Source organism: Mirounga leonina, unplaced genomic scaffold, assembly GCF_011800145.1.
Source record: "Mirounga leonina isolate KUSES-001 unplaced genomic scaffold, KU_Mleo_1.0 Mir_115, whole genome shotgun sequence".
In the NCBI taxonomy this organism is placed as follows: Eukaryota; Metazoa; Chordata; class Mammalia; order Carnivora; family Phocidae; genus Mirounga; species Mirounga leonina.
In genome coordinates this window covers 89,828,151-89,852,061 of record NW_023270268.1, presented here as the reverse complement: position 1 = coordinate 89,852,061, position 23,911 = coordinate 89,828,151, and the positions used below count along the sequence as shown (strand labels likewise).

The following is a 23,911-nucleotide window of genomic DNA, read 5'->3' as shown; positions in this document are numbered from 1 at the left end:
CCGCACTGGGCTCCATGGAGCCTAGTTTAAATAAATAAATAAATAAAGGCATTAAAAAAGTTTTAACTGCATTCTGTATATGCAAAAAGATCAAATAAAACCATAGAATATATATTTTAAAAGCCCAAGCAAACTTCTAGAAAAGAAAATTATGTTTCAGATAAATAAAACATGAGATGGGATTAACAACAAATTGGACATTAAGGAAGAAAAGATTAGTGAACTTGAAGACATGAACTAAAATAAAAGAAAAAAAATCCAAAACCATTAAAAGAGCATCAGTGGGTTCTAGAAAAACTTCAAGTAATCCAATATAGATGTGAATGGATTCCCCAAAGGAGGGGAGAGAATTAGAAAACATTATTTGACTAGTTAATGGTGGAAAATTTTCCAAACTGATGAAAACTATAAACACAAAGATTCAAAAGGCTCCATGAACTCCAAGCACAAGAAACATGAAGAAAACTACACTAAGGTACAGCCTAATCCAAGTATTCAAAACCAGCTATAAAACCCTAAAAGCAGCCAGGAAAAAAAAAAAAAAAAGGCAAGGATAATAGCAAATTTCTTGTCAAAAAAAAATGCAAGAAAAACGACTGTAGGGTAACAGCCTTGAAGCACTGAAAGAAAAAAAAACTATCAATGTAGAATTCTGTAGTTAGCAAAAATATCTTTCAACAACAATGGAGAGATAAAGATGTCTTCAGACATATAAGAGCTTTAAGAAATCACCAGCAGACCTGCACAATCATGCACACACACACACACGCAAGTTAAAGGAAGTCCTTCAGGCGGAGAGAAAACAATACCAGATGGGAATACGAAACTACACCAGAGTTCACCAACTTTGAGGCCTTCTACCTATTTTTGGAAATAAAGTTTTACTGGAAGCCAGTCACAACCATTTGTTTGCCTTTGTTCTATGTCTGCACTTGCTTTATAATGGCAGTTGAAGAGCTGCAAAAAAGACTATATGGCTCACAAGCCTAAAATATTCACTATTTGACCCTTTTCAGAAACAGACCGCCAATCCCTGATCTACCCTAAAGAATAAAAAGGACCAGAAATGGTAACTGCAGTGATAGTTAAATATTTCATTATTCAACTGTCTTTAAAAAATAATTGAATAAATAAGCATTTACATAACAATTTGTTTATATATGTTATATTTTTGCATTTTTTGTTTATAATATATATGTGAGTAAAACAATAATAACATAAATTCCAGAAGTGAAGAAATGCAAGTATGTGAGTATAAAGTTCTTATTCTATACAGGAAGCAGCATAATACTATGTGAAGGTAAACTATGATAAAGATAGAGACTGTAATCCATAATGTGGCCACTAGAATAACGAAACAAAGAATTATAGCTAATAACCTGTAAGAAGAGAAAAACAAAACCATAAAAAGTACTCAACCTAGTTTTTTAAAGGAAGAGAAAGTAAAAAAAAAAAAAAAAAAAAAAGATAAGAAAACAATTGGTAAAATAGAAAACAAATAGCAAGGGGAGAGACTTTTGAAATTATATCAGTAACATTCATGTAAATGGGTCTGAACACTCCAGTTTACAAGGCAGAGACTGACATACTGGGTAAGAAGGAGGCTCAAATTCTGTGCTGCATACAAGCAATGCACTTTAAATACAAAGATACAAATAGGTTAAAAGTAACAGAATGAAAAAAAGATATATCTTTTGACACCAGTATAAAGAAAAGCCAGGTGCCTGGTTGGCTCAGTCAGCTTCTCCCTTTGCCCCTTGCCCTGCTTGTGCGCTCTCTCGCTCTCACTCTCGCTCTCGCTCTCAATTAAACAAATAAAATCTTTAAAAAAAAAAAAGTCCAGTAGCTATATTAATATCAAACAAAAGGACATTTCAAAGCAAAGAATGTCACAAATGTCACCAGGGATAAAGAAGGTCATTTCATAATGATAAATGGGTCACTTAATTAAGACCTAAAAATTCTAAATGTTTAAGCCCATAGTAACACAGCTTGAAAATACATGATGTAAAACCTGATAGAACAAGGAGAAATAGATAAATCCACAACTTTAATCTGAGATCTTAATACTCCAGTCAATAATTGAGAGAACAAGCAGAAAAGCAACAAGAATATAGTATACTTGAATAATACTATCAACCAACCTTACATGATAGACATTTATAGAACACTCCAGTCAATAACAGCAAACTATACATTATTTTCAAGTACACATGGAACATTTGACAAAATAGAAAATATTCTGGGCCATAAAAGTCTTAATCAATTCTAAAAGATTCAAGTTATACAAAGTATGTTCTGACCACAATAGAATTAAAATAAAAATCAGAAATAGAAAGAGCTCTGAGCACATCATCCCCAAATATCTGGAAACTAAATAACCCGAGGCAGAGAAGAAATCAAATAGGAAATTAGTATTTTGAACTAAGTGAAATTGAAAACATAACAGAATTTGTGGGATATGCTAAAGCAGATTGTAGGGAGAGATTTATAGTACAAAACACCTATGTTAGAAGTACAAAAGTTCTCAAACCAGTGGCCTCAGCCTCTACCTTAAGAAGCTAAGAAAAGAGGAAATCAAATCCAAAGTAAACAAAAGAAAGGACATAATAAAGATTAAGTAGATATCAATAAAATAGAAAACAGAAAACAAAAGAGAATCAATGAAACAAAAGCTGATTTTCTGAGATCAGTAAAGTTAGTAAACCTTTTGGGCAGTCTAACCTGTATAAGAAAGAAAACACAAATTACAAATATCAGGAATAAGAGAGCTGACATCATTATAGTTCTACAGATATCAAAAGGGATAATTAGGGACTATTGTGAACAGCTTTAGTCCTATAAATTTGACACTTTATATGAAATGGACAAATTCCCTAAAAGATATAAAACCCCAAAGTTCAGTAAAAAAGAAATAGATATCCTGAAGAGCCATATAGCTACAAATGGAATTAGTAGAGAAAAATGCACCCACAAAGATAACTCCAGGACTAGATGGCTTCATTGGTGTATTTCCACAAAGCATTTAAGGAAAATATAATACCCAGTCTACACAAAATCTTCCCCAAAAAACTGAAGAGGAAGGAATACTTCCCAATTCATTCTAAAAGGCCAGCATTACTCATACTGCAAAACCAGATAAAGAAATTACAAAAAACTACAACAGACAAACATTCCTCATGCACACGACGCAAAGCTTTAAAACAAAATTTCAAAAAATGTAATTCAACAAAATAGAAGGATAATATATCATTACCAAGCGAGGCTTACCCCTGGAACTCTCATACACTGATGGTGGGAATGGAAAATGGTACAAACCACTTTGCAAACAGTCTGGCAGTATCTTAAAACCTCCCAAATACCTACATGACCCAGGCATTCCACCGCGAGATATTTACTGAGAGTAAAGAGAGCATAGGTCTCTACTACAAAAATATTTGTGGGTGCCTGGGTGGCTCAGTTGGTTAAGCGACTGCCTTCGGCTCAGGTCATGATCCTGGAGTCCCTGGATCGAGTCCCGCATCGGGCTCCCTGCTCGGCAGGGAGCCTGCTTCTCCCTCTGACCCTCCCCCCTCTCATGTGCTCTCTGTCTCTGTCATTCTCTCTGTCTCAAATAAATAAATAAAATCTTTAAAAAAAAAAAATATTTGTAAAAGAATATTCACAGCTTTATTTATAATAGCCAAAAACTGTCAATAATCCAAATAAACCTTGACCCTTACCTTACACCACACACAAAAATTTATGTGAGGTTCAGAGACTTAACTGGGAAAGTTAAAACCATAAAGCTTGTGGAAGGACACAAGAGAAAATTCTTCATGACTTGGCATTAAGCAAAGGTTTCATAGTTAGGAGACAGAAAATGATATCCATAAAAAAAGTGATAAATGATAGATTGCATCAAAATTATAAAATGTCTGCTAATTAAAAGACATCATGAAGAACATGAATAGGAGGGAAGCTATAGTGTGGGAGAAAACAGTCACCAAAAAGATCTGAAAATAAATTGGCATTCAGAATAGATAAAGAATCCCTACTACTTGGTAATAAAGACAAAGAACTTGATTTTTTAAGTGGAGGAATGACTTGAAAAGACACTCCATCAAAAGAAGATATATACAAATGGCCAAGAATCTCAAGAAAAAATGTCTAACATCATTTGTCATCAGGGAAATGAAAATTAAAACTATGAGATAACACCATGCACCCATTAGAATGGCTAAAATTTTTTAAACTGACAATATCAAATCTTGGAGAAGATTGGAACAATTATAATTCTCATATATCTTAGGTGGGAATATAAAATAATACGACTTTGGGAAATGATCTGGCCATTTCTTATAAAGCTAAATACATACTCTATGGCCCAGCAATTCCTCAACTAGTATTTACTGAAAACAAATGAAAACATATGTCCACACAAATACTTGTACAAGTATGTTTATAGCAGCTTAATTCATAATGGCCAAAACATGAAAAAGCCCAGGTATTCATCAACAGGAAATTACAGCACAATAATGCAAAAGGAAAATCCAGTATATTCACAAAATGGAGTACTTCTCAGCAATATAAAAGAGTATATTATGATATATGAAACAATCTGGATGAAACTCAAAACATGCTGAGTGTAAGAAGCTTTACACAAAAGAGCATATATATTGCATGATTACATTTACATGATGTTGTAAAACAGGCAAAATTAATCTATGGTGGAAAAAACAGAACACTGGTCAGCCCTAGAAGGTTAGGATGTGATTGGCTGTGAAACGATATGAGGATACTTTGTAGGGTGATAGTGATATATCTTGACAGGGATTTGAGTAACACAGGTGTATGCATTTGACAAAACTCAATGACCGGTACACTTAATATTTATACATTTCATGTTCTGTAAAACTTATTACTACAAAGAAAAAGAACTATTAATAAATATTAAAATTTAGTCAATGATATGCATGCTGAAAAAGGTACTCATGTCTACAACTTGCTGTGAAACACATGAAAAATTAAGATGAATTGGTGGATGGATAAATGGATATTTGATAAAGCAAATATAGTAAAATGTTGACAGAATCTAGATGATGGGTATATAGGTGTTCAGTAACAAATTCTTTCAACTTTTTTGCAATTACTGAAAAATGTTCTTAAACACTGGAGAAAAAAGTTGTGATTTTGAGAATAGAAGAGAATAGAAAGCCTACATTCTAGAAACCAGGAAGCAAAAATTTTTATCAGTGCACAGTACTACCCAGGGACCATGGAACTCTGCTGGTCATAATGTCTGTCAGTTTGGAAGGGTATAATGGAGATGAATAAATCCAGTTATCACAGCTTGACACTAGCCAATTAAGATCATCAAACTAACTCTCCTTGTTCTGATAATCATGCTCTATAAGCAGCCTTCTGGTGATTATAATATAGCTTCCCATAGAGATTTTTAGAGAAGGCAAAGAGAATATACTGGCCAAACAACAGCTAATTGGTAATTAAAGTTTTTACTGTTAATTAATTAATGGGAGGATTATGATTTCTAGAATAGACTTTTAAGTCTGGTTACACTGAATTATGTGCATTAAAGCTGATCAAATTTCAGTCTACCAAAAACAAAATTGACTTCTCAGCTGAGAAAACGGATTACAAAATCAAAAACAATAATTTATTTTCAATACAGAATTTTAAGACCTTAGAATCAGAAAGGCTCCTGAGATCATGGTGTTTGTTATCTATTATTTTCTCATTAATCATTGTTGAGACACTAAATTAATGTTTTTCATCATTCGTTTCAAATGGAATCAACTCCAGAAAAGCATCTTATCAGGCAGAAAAGACTTATATTATTTTCTGGATAAAAGACAGCTTATATTACTTTCTGGACCATTAGAGCACCCAAGTATGATACAGCAAAGACAAACATCATATTCATTAGAAGTATACACTTAATTACCTGTGTATCCTCAGTATCTGGGAGAGAAGTCTGAGATCCTGTTTCATGTTTTTGCAAGGTTGGTCTGCTTAGAAATTGGCTAATTTCTTTGGATTTTTGCTGGAGTTGATCTAAGGAAAAGAAAGTAAGTAAAGAGAAATGATCTCTGCTGCAAGTCTGAAACTTGGTAAGCTATTACCTTCTAGAGATACACCACATGCTATTCACTCTAGGTCAGTTATCTTAATTAAAACTATGATACCAATGACAACATGTTTGTAACTGTTTAAATGCTCTGAAGGACCAAAGGGCATCTCAGTAAACCACTTCCTTAAAAGGTAAAATAAAATGGGCTTAGAATTTTTCACAAAGTCATTTTTCCTTTCCCCCTTGAAAATGCCTTTAGTATTTTTAAATTTTATTTTCTTCACTCTTCACTGAAGCATTATGAATCCCACTGAGATAAGATAGTACAACTCTAAACATGTACATAGTCCAGTTAAGAGGACAGTGTGTTCATGTAACACACTGTTTCCATGTAATACCCCTGGAGGCTTTCTGGTTAATGTTCAGTTCCTCAGTAGAGATCTTAAACTTAAGTCTGTCTAAAATCTTTCCTTTAAATATTCTTTTAGAATTAAATTAAATTAGAGGCGTGTATTACTTTATTTTTTAAGATTTATTTATTTATTTGAGAGAGAGAGAGAGAGTGCAAGAGAGAAAGTGTGTGCACTCTGGTGGGGGAGGGGCAGAGGGAGAGGAGAGAGAAAATCCCAAGCGGTTTCCACACTAAGCGTGGAGCCCAATGTGGGACTCGATCCCACAACCCATGAGATCAGAACCTGAGTCAAAACCAAGAATCAGATGCTTAACCAACTGAGCCACCCAGGTGCCCCTGTATTACTTTAATAATAACACTTTTTTAAAAAATAAGTTTTCACTAAACCTTCTTACAGGATAAAAGTTTTCCTTAGAAAGAGCTTATCACCTATAAGAAAAGTATTCAGATCCATCTTTAGAAGTAAGGATGATGCCATGCAATTCAGTCTCCCTACCTATGCACCGAGATCTAGCCTGAGTTTTCCATTTTTATATTTTCTTTAATTTTGTTTTATTTTGTTAGCCACCATACATTACATCATTAGTTTTTGATGTAGTGTTCCATGATTCTTTGTTTGCGTATAACACCCAGTGCTCCATGCAATATGTGCCCTCTTTAATACCCAACACCAGGCTAACCCATCCCCCCACCCCCTCCCCTCTAAAACCCTCAGTTTGTTTCTCAGAGTCCATAGTCTCTCATGGTTCGTCTCCCCCTCCGATTTCCCGCCTTCATTTTTTTCCCTTCCTACTATCTTCTTTTTTCTTTTTCTTTTTTAAACATATAATGTATTATTTGTTTCAGAGGTCTGTGATTCATCAGTGTTACACAATTCACAGCGCTCACCATAGCACATACCCTTCCCAGTGTCCATCACCCAGCCACCCCATCCCTACCACCCCCCACCACTCCAGCAACCCTATTTGTTTCCTGAGATTAAGAATTCCTCATATCAGTGAGATCATATGATACTTGTCTTTCTCTGATTGACTTATTTCGCTTAGCAGAATACCCTCTAGTTCCATCCACGTCACTGCAAATTAGCCTGAGTTTTCCAAAAATTAATTCAAATCCTACTCATTTCAGTCACTGAACCCTTCAGACGGAAGTCATGTTTCACATAGCATTCTTTTTAATATACGACACATCACTATCAATAGTTTTTATTACCGTAATGATAATTATAATATTAAGCCAGATTATAACTTCAGCCAGAGACTGGAGAAATGACAATGAATTCAGAAGAGATGAATTCTTAATTCTTCTACTGATTCAATTGATTTGAGCAAATCATGTCATTAACAGATCCCAGAAATTTGGAAATAGGAGCTACTCAGGTGCTAGAGAAGAGGACTTGAAAGACAATCAAATACTGACCTTTCAGTTGCTGAATGGCCTGGGCTGAATGAACTGCCTGTTCACTCTTATCTTGGACAAGCTTTGAATTTTCCTCCTTTAGAGCATCACAGGCAGAGTGTAGTTCTTGCTCAGTCTTTTGAAGACTCAAAATGTGAGAGATCTTCTCTTCCATTTCTGCTTTGTGCTTCTGTTCCAAAGCACTGTACCGGGACTGTAGTTCAGCCTGAGCTTGACCTGCTTGCTCAAGCTGTTCCAGAAGATGATGCATTTCTTCCTGCAGGTTATGGAAGGATAATTTTCTCTCTGCCACCTCAAGTTGCATCTTTTCCATCAGAATCTTGGACTCTTGTCTTTCTGCTTCCACAGTGTTCCTTAAAGTATGATGCTCAGCTTCCATCTGCTGTAACTGCTGAGAGAGCATCTAAAAAAAAAGGCAAAGCCGCATAAGCCATAAATTCATTCTTTCATTTTAATACGCATAGTGAAATGCCTCTTCTAGGTGAAGCATGGGGCTAGACGCTCAGGACCTAACCTACAATTTCATAAGACCCTGTTTTCGCTTCTTGATACTTCTAACAATTTATACTCATACACATTTACTTGTGCCATTATCTCTTACTTTCTGTCTCTCCCATTACAAAATAAGTTCAATAAGGGAAGGGACTTTGTTTTATCATCATTGTTCTCTAGCACCTAGCACAGTACATGTCATATTGAGTACCTGGTGCTCACTACATACTGAATGAATGAATGGAGTCCCTGCCCTCATGGAACTCAGAGTTCAGTGGGACAGTCACATTTAACCAGATAATTATAATACAAAAATGGTAGAGGCCATGAGAGAGATACTTAAAAGGTATTAACAGGAGCAGAAAAGAAGGGAAATTCGCCAAAAGTCACATAGCTGTAACTATTTATATAGTAACTATCTAGTAAGAGGCACAACTGAGATTTGAACCCAACTATGTGATGACAGTGAGACAGGGGGCTTGGGATCAGGATATAGGTTTTATTAGGATGGGAGATACGGGAAAATGCTTCTGTGCAAGAAAGTCCTCCTCAAGGAGAGTTGAAAATTTAGAAGGAGATGACCGACTTCCTCCAGCAGCATGCAGCACCCAGATGAACAAGCAGAGAATGTGGACTGTAGCACTGATTCCACATTAGTACTTGGCTCCTTGGATGTGGTAAGATAAAGACACGGGGAATCCAAGGGCTGATAAAAGAATAGTCCAAATGGTCAAACATGGGGCAATAGCACACGGGGAAAGGAGAAAGCCCAAGAAGGAGCTAACATACCAGAGGAACAAAGTGAAAGGACTGAGGGATCTCAATGAGAATGAAGGTCAGGACAGTCTGAGAAAGGGAATAACAGGATGGGTTACAGCCTGGGAGGAGATACTTGACCTTAAGATTTTGGAACATCAGTGTCTGATCACTTTAGATTCGGAGAATATTGCATGGTGAATTACTTTAAGCCAAGAGAGAATAGAGAATCAACCAAAACAATGGATAGTACCTAAAGCACAAGAACCATTTGAGATAGCAAAGGAAACTCACTAGAGGACAGTATGACATTCTAGAGAAACTAGGGTCCTAGACCTAAAAGCACAAAGAAAAACAGCCACAACGAAAGATATGAAATGCAAACTTCATCAGAGAAGGAACGTTATCCGTTTTGCTCATCATTGTTATCACCACCACTTAAGCACAGGGTATTTGTTGAAAGAATGAATAAATGGCATCAATTCTCAGAAGGCCTAATGATTTTATACATGCTGCCTGGAAACTAAAGTGGAAATGGGGACACCTGGGTGGCTCAGTCAGACTCTTAGGTTTCGGCTCAGATCATGATCTCAGGGGTGTGAGATGGGGCCCCGTGTCGAACTCTGCCCTGGATGTGGAGACTGCTTAAGATTCTCTCTCTCCCTCTGCCCCTTCCCACACCCCACCCCAAAATAAATAAATAAATAAATAAAAATAAAGTGGAAATGAATACTCTACTCCCAAGGCAGGCAGTAAAGCACACAAGGCAGTACCTGGTTTTTCTGTTCGGCGGTTGTCAGCTCCTGTTGCAGCAAGCCCACGACCTGAGCACGGCCCAATAAGGCTTCTTCATGCTCTTCAAGTTTCCTCTGCAGCACCCTCAATTTCTGAGAAGGAAATGTTTTAGATACAATGTGCTAAACTAATGAGCACCATTATCTGTTTACCTTTCAAAAGATCATGTAGATTTGTATACTTAAGGTTTTTGAATGTTGAGGATGGCAGATTAAAGAGTGGGACACCAGCATGCCATGCTCCCCAACCAGCAGCAAAAAAGAATCTCCAAAAATGCCTTCTCCAGTACACTGACAACAGCTAAACTGAGACACAAGCAAGGCCCTGAATTAGGGAGTCTTTTTAATAATCGAGAAAATGATACATCCGCTTTTAAAATTATAGAGTCAATGTCCTACACCTAAGTAACATAAGTACATGTATATCTCACTCACCAAAAAGAACATTCTCTGCAGGCAAGAACCATTTCTCTTCTAGCTTCATGCACTGGACATGCACTCGATAAACATTTGTTGGATAAATAAATCAGTAATACGTGTATACATTAATATTCTACTTCAAAAAGTATATTCTGAAGGATTACTTAGGACTTGGAAGAAGTTTTCACTCAAAAACAATTAAATGGATCAACCATGAAATACCACTGGAGCACTTTTGGTTACCACACTGAAGTACACACTAAATAAAAACAAATACCTTTCAGTTAGTAGATGATAAAAACAATGAAGCCAATTTCCAAAATATACTCAATTATTTTTTTTTTTTAAGAATAATCAATTTAGTAAAAGACTTTATGGTTTCAAAATCACTCCTTTTCATTTTTAATTTTTTCAAAGTTTAAAACTGGCTTCATTGATTTGAAGCTTTGGCTCAGGTCTTTAATGAAGCTACAATTGGCAAACTGAAGAGAAACCAATTTCTGACTACCAAATACATTTGCCAATTAAATTCAGCTTTTCAGTACCAACAACCTGGTTAGAGGCATAAAAGGCAAGGTAAGGACAATAGAAAATAAATAATTAATATGCAACAGAACACAAGATCATCAAAAAGAAGCCAATTAAGGAGCACACTAAGACCAAGTGGAAAGCAGTATGTAAAGGTAAAAAAGTGGCTGTGATCATTTAATTAAATGTTAACCAAATGACAGTCATTCTACTAAGTTTTAGCAACACACCTGTTGCATCTCTGTTTCCACATCTGCCTGGGTTACTAACTGAAGAAGCTCATCTTCATGAAGACGAACTTGTGTTTCAAAGCGGGCATCTTTCTCTCGGACCACCTGCTGCATGGAACTCAACTAAAGACACACACCAAAGAAACTATACACGTTACACTCCCCGAATATTGCACGAACAAAACTCACACACTATTCTCCAAAGACGGACACTGAGAACTGATAGACAATAGAATTTAATTAAATTTTTAATGTCAAGGATGAGAATGTTGGAAGAGAGGCCTGACAGGAATTTCCAAATATAAGAGAAATCCTATTATCAAACTCAGAAATCAGCCCAAATATAAATTTTGATGAAAAATTATATTTGCATGGTTATTAGAAATGTTTAAATATACAAGAGGTATATATACTTGGATGCGAGGTATATCTTTCAAAAGTTCTGCAGAGATTAGAATATTAAAACTACAAAGTGAAATTAGATTTCTCTTAAATCTTAGGCACATAAATAGCACACTCATGGTCTAAAACTTTCAGTGAAATTATCATACCCTATAAGTCAAACTTCAAACTAACAGATCTTTTATTCAAAATTCTCTACAACTGGAATAAATCCCACTTGATTGTGGTGAATGATTTTTTTTTTAATGTATTGCTGGATTCGTTCTGCTAGTATTTTACTGAGAATTTCTTTATCCATATTCATCAGGGATATTGGCTAGTCTTATCTTCAAAGAACTGCTTCTACCAAAGAACTTGGTATATTTCCAAACCCACACCACCTCCCCCAGCTATTTTTAGCCGTCATTACTTGCAGGTTTCTAGATCACCCTCACTTGTAACTGGCTCTTAATAGAATAAAATGGAAATAAATTGACCATGAGCTGTTTAGTATCAGTGTTTTAGTTTTGTTTTGAGGATGTATGTGTCTGCAGATGAATGCCTGCTGATTTATTTCCTTAAGATCTGTAGTTGAGCATGCCGACCTGGTCTTAGCTTGCCCATTTTGTATTGGTCCTTCAACTATTGCTGATTTCTCAATTTGTGACACCTTGAATTGACCTCGGCTCTCCTTCTACGTAGGAAAAAAATCTACATAATTTTTTTGATTATCTGAATTCTGGCGTCACTATGAATTTGGACTCCTGTGTTGCAAGTGTACAAGTACTGGCGTCCTTCATTAGCCAAATGCATCTACAGATCCTTTCCTATAAATGTACCATATTCTTTTTTCTCTCTGTGATCTTGCTGAGACCATTTCCCACAAATGGAATACTTTCAACTATCTTGTTGAGATTATTATCTATCCATCACAGTTTTGCCTAAATCCTAATTTTTTCTATATACCTTCCTTGGATGTCACACTCATGGTAACCTCCTTCACCTCTCAAAATACTTTCCATTTGTGCTGATGCTTACTATTCACTTATTCTGAATGGCCTGCATTATGATGGATCTGTTAATATATTTATATTATTGGCTTTCCATGTTTTAAGCCACTCAGTAAAAATCACATTTTGCATTTCTCCATCATACATTGTAGATAGTGCTTATACATAAAAAGGACACAATAAAAGCTAATAGGTAAAAGTAAGGATTTCAAGATATACAATTTTAACTGTATACATAGCAGCAGGCCATCCGTGGACAGGAAACATCATTAATACCGTAAGTTATCAAAAAATGAAACATTCAATGGAAAAGAATAGCTATCATGCAAAGATGCTTCAGGGGAAAAAAAGTTTCACAAGTCAAAAGCATTCTCAAAGGAAAAATAGAGAGGTGGGCGGTCAAACTGGAAATTTAGAAAAACAGCTAGACAGAAGGAGTTGAGAATGCCAGTCCAAACAGCCTGATCCTGGTATCAGAAATAAATATGAGGAATATTACATAGTAGTGCCATTTAACATTGAATCACGTAACCTATCCCACTTTCTCATTATATGCTCACAAGTAATCTTCTGATTATAATTTAACTTCCTATTAAGGTTTTACTATAGGGAAAGAACGGACCTAATCGTTTGTATTTCTTTTGGTTTATCTACCAGTCTCTTTCAAACAATGTGAGTCCATTCCTAAAAGACTGAATTTCTGTGTGCTATTAAAACCAAATTTCAGGCTTGTAGAACTAAGAAACAGCCATAAAATAGGCTATGGCAAATTCATCAAGGTAAATAACACTTCTAATTTCTTCTTCTACTACACCCTCCTAATTCCTACTATAACATTCTAGCTACTATACTTTTATATACTAAGGTTTTAGAAAGTGACTGTCTGAATTGGCTTGTCACCGTTAGACTTTCATGATTCTTTATTCTAATGCTTATGAGGTACCTTCCAACCTACCTGAGCAGCTTGCTCTGCCTGCGTCTGGCTGAGCTGGGCTTTCAGAGTGCTAATAAGTTCCTCCTTCTCTTGGAGCTGTTGCTTCATTGTTAAAAATTCTTCCATCTCTGTTGAACTCTTATCAAACTTAAGACATAGAAGGGAAAAAATATTTATTTAAACAAAAGAATTAGCACCCCTAATTCTTTGACCTCCCTTTCTCAACTGCCCAAAATACCTACCAATATCCTTCTAATTTGCACTTAACACAAAAGGGAACTGCATGTGCTGAGGTTTTTAAAAAGTAATTATCAGAATTATTTGTCAGAGGAAGACAGAAGCAATAGCAGCACTTTTTCAACTTCTCTGAATCCTCACATAGAAACAGACAATACAACTAAATAGTAAAACCAAAACCCCATGGACAATATTTATAATAAAATTAGGAAGGTAAAAAAAAAAAAAATTAGGAAGGTAGTCCTCAAAACCCCAAATACAAGCAGATAGAGCAAACCACCAAAAGGCACAAGACCTGCATGGTATTAGAGTCTAGGCAAGAGGAAGCAGGCAGCAACAGAGCAACATTAATGGCCTTGAGAACAGGAAAACCCCCAAAGAGCCAACAAGTTCTTACTGGAAAGCATGGCTGGCCAATCTTAGAACAGCAGCTTAAATTGGCAGGGGTTCCCCATTCTCCAATATTGGGTAAATGCAAGGGGTCCACAGTAAGAAGGACTAAAAGGCTACAACAACTTAGTTCCTCTGAATTTTCAAAACTGCCTCATCAGGGCTGTCTTCTAAGACATGGACCAGAAATAAGAAGAAACTTATAGGAGTGAAATAAAAATTATGCAGAATAGAGGTAAGAGAAACAGAAGAAAAAGGTCTATACACATGCTGTATAATTCATTATCAACTAGCCACATGTGGCTCCAGAGGGCTTGAAATATGCCTAATGCAAATGAGGAGTTTAATTATTAATATTATTTAATTGTAATTAATTGAACTATAAATTATTTTCCCATTAAATACTACTATATTTCACTTTATTGTATAATGTCAAATACTCTTAAATTGTTATACAAGTAACAAGAATGCATGCTGTTCCTAGTATTACAATAAACACATTGCCTACCTAGTCAGTGTCAGTGGATTCATTCAGTTTGAATGATTTTTTCCTACACACTCATGTAACACTATAATGTATTTATCTGAATACTTTATGCAGATAGCATGAGTCACAGTTGATACTTATGTAGATCATTAAAAAATGATATTTCAGCCCTCGGTTCAGTTATTGGAAAGCTTTTAAATATGTCTGGAACTTGAGTATATGAATCTATTTTCTCAACTGGAAATTTTATGAAATCTAAACAGAGAAGAAGTATTTCCAATGAGAATTTAATAATCCAAATTGAGATATAATGTAAAAATACACACCAAATTTCAGACAGTGCAAAAAAAAAGTAAAATAACACAAAAATAATTATTCTATTAATCTCACAAGTATATTTTGACTATATTGGACTACATGAAATACTTGTTAAAATTAATTTTACCTGTTTCTGCTACAAAACTTTAAATTATACCTGTGGCTTACATTATATTACTATTGGACAATGTTGGTATAGGCCAAAGTGAAGGGCAGGAGGAAGAAAACCAAGAAATCTCAGAAATCCAGCTGCCAAATCTTTGGACACAATACAAAAAAAACAACAAAAGAGAGAGGTCTGTTAAGTAAAGAAAAGTTTTCCTGAACCAAGCCTCCTTCCAAAAGTTTAGAAAAATTAAATGCCTACAAAAATAAGGAATATAAAAGGATCAAGATCAAATTTCATACAAAGTTACTATAAAAACAAAAGCTAAGGAGAACAACAGGCTTAAAGGTGATTATAACAGACCAGAGGCATGTTCAAAAAACAAATCAAAACTGCAATCTATCTCAAAAGGTGTTAACAAATAAAGAAAATTATACAAGACACAGAAAAACAGCATAATCAGAATCAGAAAAATCAGAAATGAGGTGACTGAAATTAGGGAAAATTTGATATATAAGAAAAAATTTCAGAAAAAGAAGTCTAAACAAGAGGGAACACAAAAGTAAACAAACACAAACAGAATGCCTTAAGTGAAGGACAACAAAAAGAAGAAACTATAAAATGAAGAAAGAAATAAAAAGGAATTGAGAGTAAGTGACAAATATTAAAGATAATCAAAGAAGGAACATACAGATAACAGAAGTCCCATAGAGAAGAAAACAGACCAAATACCACAAGCTATATAATTTAAGAAAAACTCTTTTGAAAGAAAAATATGTGAAACCATATATTAAAAGAGTATACTGGGTATCCACAAATATTAACCAAGAATGGCAAACACCAATTACTAGACTTAGGCAGGAAGGAAAGGAAGTTGCTGAGAGGAGGAAAGGGGAAAATAAAGTAAACTGATACATACATAGATAACTATCTGTTGGCCATCTAAAAAATGCATTTGTCATATAATAATCCATTGGGACTTAGTGATTCATCAACCTAATGACTATGAGGTGACTTAACACCCCTACCTGTGTAGTTTGCTCTGCCTGTGCCTGGGAAAGTTGGGCTTGCAAACAGCTAATTAGTTCCTCCTTCTCCTGGAGTTTATGTTTTATCTTTTCTACTTCCGTCTCTTCCTCTGTAGAACTCTTATCATGCTGAAAATGAAGGAGATAAGGTCATTTATTTAAAAGAACTATAATTAACACATATTCGATCTTTTGTTCTAACTTGCCCTATATAACCATTTGATTATAGTTTTATAAATGGGAGCAAGAAATAACACCTGACCTAACAACCAGGAAGGAATCTTAAGAGTTTTCCATTTTAGTATGGCCAAGTAGCTCCTATTAGATTCATCCTCCCTCAGATTAACAGCTATCAACTCCAGCCAAGATAGAAAAATAGCTACTTGAAAATGCTAGAGGGCAACCAAAAGCAGGAAGATACTGGAAGGGAGTCAATACTTGGAAGAAATGACATGAAGTTTCCCTTTTTTATGGTTTTTAGTCTGAGGACAAAACCAGTCAGCACCACAAAGGACTAAAACTTAATAGAAAACTTAGTCCCACTGCCTTGAAGAACCAGAGGACAGAATTCAGGAAAGCACAGGAGCGGTTAAGTGAGGAGCAAAACATCATACAAGACCCAGTAAGAGGAAATCCAAATCTTTCAAGTCTATTTTTTTTTTCCCAAAAGCTCTTCCTCAGACTGAACCAGACTCTCCCTCCCTACTGAATTCACCACCCTCAAATGAACCAAGTCTGCTTATTAGAACTACACAAAATAATTTTATACTTTCTTCTACATAATATTGGTCAAGCATCTGAGAATTACCCTCATCTCTTCAACTATACTTTTGAGAGAATATGTAGCTCGGTGATGGGTATACAAGAGTATAAAGCTGCCATGACTCATTGCTCAAACATAGAAATCATTTGATTCAACCCTCTTATTTAACAGAGGGAGGAAATGATGCTCTAAGTGTTGATTTCTTTAAGGTCTCAGGCGTTAAAAAAAAAGCAGAGTATAAAATAGATAATTTAAGAGGAGGAGGGAAGATGGTAGAAGAGTAGAGGACCCTCGTTTCATCTGTTCTCTTGACTTCAGCTAGATATCTATCAAATCATTCTGAACACCTGTGAATTCAACCTGAGATCTAAGAAAAGAATTGCTGCAATTCTACAAATAGAAAATCTATTTTTTTGCAAGGTAGGAGGTGCAGAGAAGTGAATTGGGATATATTGGAAGATAAACCAAGGGGGAGGGAGCCTTAGGAAGCCAGCTACTGGAAAGTGATATAGCAGCAGAGTGCAAAATCAGAACTTTTAGAAGTCTGCTCCTGTGAGGGACGTCCCTGCCTGAAAGGTGCTCGGGTGGCAAAGTGGGACAGAATCCTAGATGGGACAGTGTGGTCTCAGGATCCCAGGGTCACAGAAAGAACGGGTGTGTGTGTGTGCAGCAGAGTTCCCAAGCATTGCAGCAGGGAAGCCAGCTACAATTAGCAAGCCCCAGAGTGGCCTCTCAACTCGGTGTTGCCATAAACATAACCGTGGCACTGTGGGTCGACTGCTCTCCAAGCAGGAGTGCAGCAAGCTGCAAAACCGCTGCAAAGACCCTGCTTCTTCCCCAGGGAGGAGCAGCGGGTGCACGCATGATGGGGCAACTGCTCCCTGAGCAGGGGCCCAGAAAGCAGCTAGCCCGGTGGGACCGCCCCCCCTCCCCTGGGAGGATTTGTGCAGGGGTGCACCACAGGAGTCTGCAGTTTGGCACACACAATAGGGATTGACTGTTTTTCCATGAGGGTACACTGAAGAGTGGGGGCCCTGATCTTCAGCTCCGGGGCTGGAGTTTGGGGTGCCACCATTTTTTTTTCACCCTCTAAAGCAGCATGTAAAGCCTGAAAGGAACAAAAGCCACATAAAGCAACCCAAAGCAGCTTACACTGAGCCCGGCCCCAAGGCAAGGGGCGGTGCAACTCTGCCCAGGCAAAGACACCTGAGAATCAGTGCAAAAGGCCCCTCCCCCAGAGGGCCAGCAGGAACATCAGGCTAAACCCAAGTTTACGAATCACACAGAAACTGAAAAACTCCTGCACTGGGGGAAAACAGTATATAGAACTCAAGGTTTTTTCCTCACAATTCTTTAGTCTTTCAGTTTAAAATTTTCTTTTTCCTTTTCCCTTTTCAACTAGCTTATTTTATCAACTCTCTTTAAATCTTTTTTTAATTTTCATTTTTACATTTACATTTTACAGATATATTCTTCATTTTTTACTTCCTTTTACTATATTCAATTTTATTTTAGTATATATATATATGTTTTTCTTTATTTACAATTTTGGGATCAAGTGTCTTCTAACAAACAGACCAAAATACACCCAGGACCAAGTGTATCACCCTGTACTGTCTACCTGTTTGATTATACTCTCTCTTTTTCTGCCCCCTCTTTTTTTTTTCTTTTTTGGTTTCTGATCTCTTCTGATTTGCCTAGTGTATATTTCGCTGAGGTCATGATTGATATTTTTATTTTTTATTTCTTTTTTGTTCTCTTGTTCATCTATTCTTCTCTGGACAAAAATACCAGAAGGAAAAACTGCCAGAAAAAAGAACAAGAGGAAGTAATCACTGCCACAGGCCTTATAAATATGGATATTAGCAAGATGTCAGAGCTAGAATTCAGAACAATTATAAAGATACCAGCTGGGCTTGAAAAAAGCATAGAAGACACTAGAGAATCCCTTTCTGGAAAAATAAAAGAAATAAGATCTAATCAGGTTGAAATAAAAAACTGTATTGATGAGATACAATCAACAATGGAGGCTCTTATTGCTAGGATAAATGAGGCAGAAGAGAGAATAAGTGATAGAGAAGATAAAATTATGGAGAATAAAGAAACCAAAAGTGAGATAAACAATTACTGGACCATGAGGGGAGGCTTTGAGAGATCAGCAATACCATAAAGCAAAACAATATTAAAATTATTGGGGTTCTAGAGGAAGAAGAAAGAGAGAAAGGGGCAGAAGGTATATTGGAGCAAACTATAGTGGAGAACGTCCCTAATCTGGGGAAAGAAACAGGTATCCAAGTCCAAGAGGCACAGAGAACCCCCCTCAAAATCAATAAAAATAGGTCAACACCCGACATATAATAGTGAAACTTGCAAATCTCAGAGACAAAGAGAAAATCCTGAAAGCAGTTCGGGACAAGGGGTCCATAATCTACAGGGGTAGAACATTAGACTGGCAGCAGACCTATCCACAGAGACCTGGCAGGCCAGAAAGGACTGGCATGATATATTCAGGGTGCTAAATGATATAGCAGCAGCAGAATACTTTATACAGATACTTATACAGCCAAGAATACTTTATACAGATAGGATGTCATTCAAAATAGGAGAGATAAAAAGCTTCCAGGACAAATGGAAACTAAAAGAATTTGTGATCACCAAACCAGCCCTCTAAGAAATATTACAAGGGATCCTTTAAGCGAAGAGAGAGCCCCAAAGTAACACAGACCAGAAAGGAACAGAGACAATATACAGAAACAGTGACTTTACAAGTAATACAATGGCACTAAATTCGTATCTTTCAACAGGTACTCTGAATGTAAATGTAAATAGTTCAATCAAAAGACACAGGGTATCAAATTGGATAAAAAAGCAAGACCCATCCATATGCTATCTACAAGAGACTCATTTTAGACCCAAAGACACCTCCAGATTTAAAGTGAGGGGGTGGAAAACCATTTATCATGCTAATGGACATGAAAAGAAAGCTGGGGTGGCAATCCTTATTATCAGACAAATTAGATTTTAAACTGAAGACTGTAATAGATGAGGAAGGACACTCATTATAATTAAAGGGACTATCCAACAAGAAGATCTAACAATTGTAAATATTTATGCCCCTAACATGGGAGTAGCCAATTATAAGCCAATTAATAACAAAATTGAAGAAACACATCAACAATAATACAATAATAGTAGGGGACTTTAACACCCCACTCACTGCAATGGACAGATCATCTAAGCAGAAGACCAACAAGGAAACAGGGCTTTGAATGATACACTGGACCAGATGGACTTCACAGATATATTCAGAACATTTCATCCTAAAGCAGCAGAATACACATTCTTCTTGAGTGCACATGGAACATTCTCCAGAATAGATTACACACTGCATCACAAATCAGATTTCAACCAGTAGCAGAAGACTGGGATCATTCCTTGCATATTTTCAGACCACAATGCTTTGAAACTGGACTCAATCACAAGAAGAAATTTGGAAAGAACTCAAATACATGGAGGCTAAAGAGCATCCTACTAAAGAATGAATGGGTCAACCAGAAAATTCAAGAAGAATTAAAAAAAATTCATGGAAACAAATGAAAATGAAAACACAACTATTCAAAACCTCTGGGATGCAGCAAAGGTGGTCTTAAGAGGAAAGTATACAGCAATACAAGCCTTTCTCAAGAAACAAGAAAGGTCTCAAATACACAACCTAAACTTACACCTAAAGGAGCTGGGGAAAGAACAGCAAATAAAGCCTAAACCCAGCAGGAGAAGAGAAATAATAAAGTTTAGGGAAGAAATCAATGAAATACAAACCAGAAGAACAGTAGAACTGATCAACGAAACTAGGAGCTGGTTCTTTGAAAGAATTAATAAGACTGATAAAACCCTGGCCAGACTTAAAAAGAAAAGAGAAAGGACCCAAATAAATAAAATCATGAATGAAAGAGGAGAGATCACAACCAACACCGGAGAAATACAAACAATTATAAGTGCAACTATATGCCAACAAATTAGGCAACCTGGAAGAAATGGATGCATTCCTAGAGATGTATAAACTACCAAAACTGAACCAGAAAGAAATAGAAAACCTGAACAGACCTATAACAAGCAAGGAAATTGAAGCAGTAATAAAAATTTCCCAACAAACAAGAGTCCAGGGCCAGATGGCTTCCCAGGGGAATCCTACCAAACATTTAAAGAACTAATACCTATTCTTCTGAAACTGTTTCAAAAAACAGAAATGGAAGGAAAACTTCAAACTCGTTCTATGAGGCCAGCATTACCTTGATCCCCAAACCAAAAACGCCACCAAAAAGGAGAATTTCAGACCAATATCCCATTTGAACATGGATGCAAAAATTCTCACCAAATTTCTAGACAATAGGATCCAACAGTACATTAGAAGGATTATTCATCACGACCAAGTAGGATTTAGTCCTGGGCTGCAAGGGTGGTTCAACATCCACAAATCAATGTGATACACTACATAAATAAAAGAAAGAACAAGAACCATATGATCCTCTCAATAGATGCAGAAAAAGCATTTGACAAAGTACAGCATACTTTCTTGATGAAAACTCTTCACAATGTAGGGATAGAGGGAACATACCTCAATATCATAAAAGCCATCTATGAAAAGCCCACAGTGAATATCATTCTCCATGGAGAAAAACTGAGAGCTTTTCCCCTAAGGTCAGGAACATGGCAGGGATGTTCACTACCACCACTGCTGTTCAACATGGTACTAGAAGTCCTAGCCTCAGCAATCAGACAACAAAAAGAAATAAAGGCATGTGAATTGGCAAAGAAGTCAAACTGTCACTCTACGCAGATGATATGATACTCTGTGGAAAACCCAAAAGACTACACCCCAAAATTGCTAGAACTCATACAGGAATTCAACAAAGTGGGAGAATATAAAATCAATGCACAGAAATCAGTTGCATTTCTATACACTAACAATGAGACAGAAGAAACAGAAATTAAGGAATGAATCCCATTTACAATTGCACACAAAACCATTAAGATACCTAGGAATAAACTTAACCAAAGAGGTAAAGCATCTGTACTCTAAAAACTACAGAACACTTATGACAGAAATTGAGGAAGACACAAAGAAATGGAAAAACATTCCATGCTCATGGATTGGAAGAACAAATATTGTTAAAATATCTATGCTACCCAGAGCAATCTACACATTCAATGCAATTCCTATCAAAATACCATTGACATTTTTCACAGAGCTGGAACAAATAATCCTAAAATTTGTATGGAACCAGAAAAGACCCCAAGTAGCCAGGGGAATGTTGAAAAAGAAAACCAAACCTGGTGGTATCACAATACTAGACTTCAAGTTAAATTACAAAGCTGTAATCATTAAGACAATACAGTACTGGCACAAAAACAGACACATAGATCAACAGAACAGAATGGAGGACCCAGAAATGGACCCTCAACTCTATGGTCAACTAATCTTCAACAAAGCAGGAAGGAATATCCAATGGAAAAAGGACAGTCCCTTGAATAAATGGTGTTGGGAAAATTGGAGAGCCACATGTAGAAGAATGAAACTGGACCATTTTCTTACAGCATACACAAAGATAAACTCAAAATGAATGAAAGACCTAAATGTGAGACAGGAATCCATCAAAATCCTAAAAAACACAGACAGCAACTTTTTCAACCTCAGCTGCAGCAACTTCTTGCTAAACACGTCTCCAAAGGCAAGGAAAACTAAAGCAAAACTGAACTATTGGAACTTAATCAAGTTAAAAGCTTCTGCACAGCAAAGGAAACAGTCACCAACACTAAAAGGCAACCGACGGAATGGGAGAAGATATTTGCAAATGACATATCAGATAAAGGGCTATTATCCAAGATCTAAAATTAACAAGTCAGGAAACGACAGATGTTGAGGATGCAGAGAAAGGGGAACCCTCCTACATTGTTGGTGGGAATGCAAGCTGGTGCAACCACTCTGGAAAACAGTATGGAGTTCCTCAAAAAGTTGAAAATAGAGCTACCCTACAACCCAGCAATTGCACTACTGGGTATTTACCCCAAAGATACAAATGTAGTGTTCTGAAGGAGCACCTGCACCCCAATGTTTATAGCAGCAATGTCCACTATAGCCAAACTATGGAAAGAGCCCAGATGTCCATAGAAAACTGAATGGATAAAGAAGATGTGGCATGTATATATATATGTGTATACACACACACACACACACACACAAAATGGAATATTACTCAGCCATCGAAAAAATGAAATCTTGCCATTTGCAATGATGTGGGTGGAACTAGAGGGTATTATGCTAAGCGAAATAAGTCAATCAGAGAAAGACAATTATTATATGATCTCACTGGTATGTGGAATTTGAGAAACAAGGCAGAGAATCATAGGGGAAGGGAGGGAAAACTGAATGGGAAGTCATCAGAGAGGGAGACAAACCATGAAAGACTCTTAACTACAGGATACAAACTGAGGGTTGCTGGAGGGGAGTTGGGTGGAGGGATGGGGTAACTGGGTGATGGGCATTAAAGAGGGCACGTGATGTGATGAGCACTGGGTGTTATATATGCAACTGATGAATTATTGAACTGTACATCTGAAACTAATGATGTACTATATGTTGGTTAATTGAATTTAAATTAAAAAAAGATAAAATAAAATATATAATTTAAAAATCATAGTAGGGGGACAGTTAAGAAACAAAGCAACATGGGGAGAGACAGGCTGGTACCACAGCTACAAGAAAAAAGAATTACCAGGAAGAACCAAGAAGTAAGAAAAGAATCAAGATGAACAAGTTATTTGAGAAGAATGAGAAAGCTCCTAAAATAAGCTTTCTAAAATAAGCTTTGAGAAGTTAAATAAAGCTATTAATCAGGGAAAGTGATTTCTTCTGAGCATTAGACCCAGAATGGAAAGACTAATCAGGGTACTAGGAAACTAACCAGTGACCCCAGTGTTGTGCCTGCAGAATCAATTACAACCTTATTTCCCAAGAACTAAAAACACTGAGATAAGAATACTAGTGAATGAGCATTAAGGAGGGCACATGATGTGATGAGCACTTGGTGTTATATGCAACTGATGAATTATTGAACTCTGTATCTGAAACTAATGAT

The 23,911-nt window shown here is 36.4% G+C and overlaps 1 protein-coding gene across 3 annotated transcripts in view; it reads right to left on the bottom strand.

Annotated features, from left to right (window-relative positions):
- Positions 1–23,911, bottom strand: part of GOLGB1 (golgin B1) — a 100,312-nt gene that overhangs the window by 47,959 nt on the left and 28,442 nt on the right. For 2 of the 3 annotated variants that reach the window (XM_035000056.1, XM_035000058.1), the window contains exons 5-10: positions 16,013–16,141; positions 13,468–13,593; positions 11,122–11,244; positions 9,923–10,036; positions 7,902–8,304; positions 5,945–6,054 (exon numbers count right to left, since the gene is read on the bottom strand). In XM_035000056.1, the coding sequence (XP_034855947.1) occupies positions 5,945–6,054; positions 7,902–8,304; positions 9,923–10,036; positions 11,122–11,244; positions 13,468–13,593; positions 16,013–16,141 (1,005 nt within the window). The remainder of the gene's footprint in view (positions 1–5,944; positions 6,055–7,901; positions 8,305–9,922; positions 10,037–11,121; positions 11,245–13,467; positions 13,594–16,012; positions 16,142–23,911) is intronic. The other variant, XM_035000057.1, reaches the window with a different exon arrangement.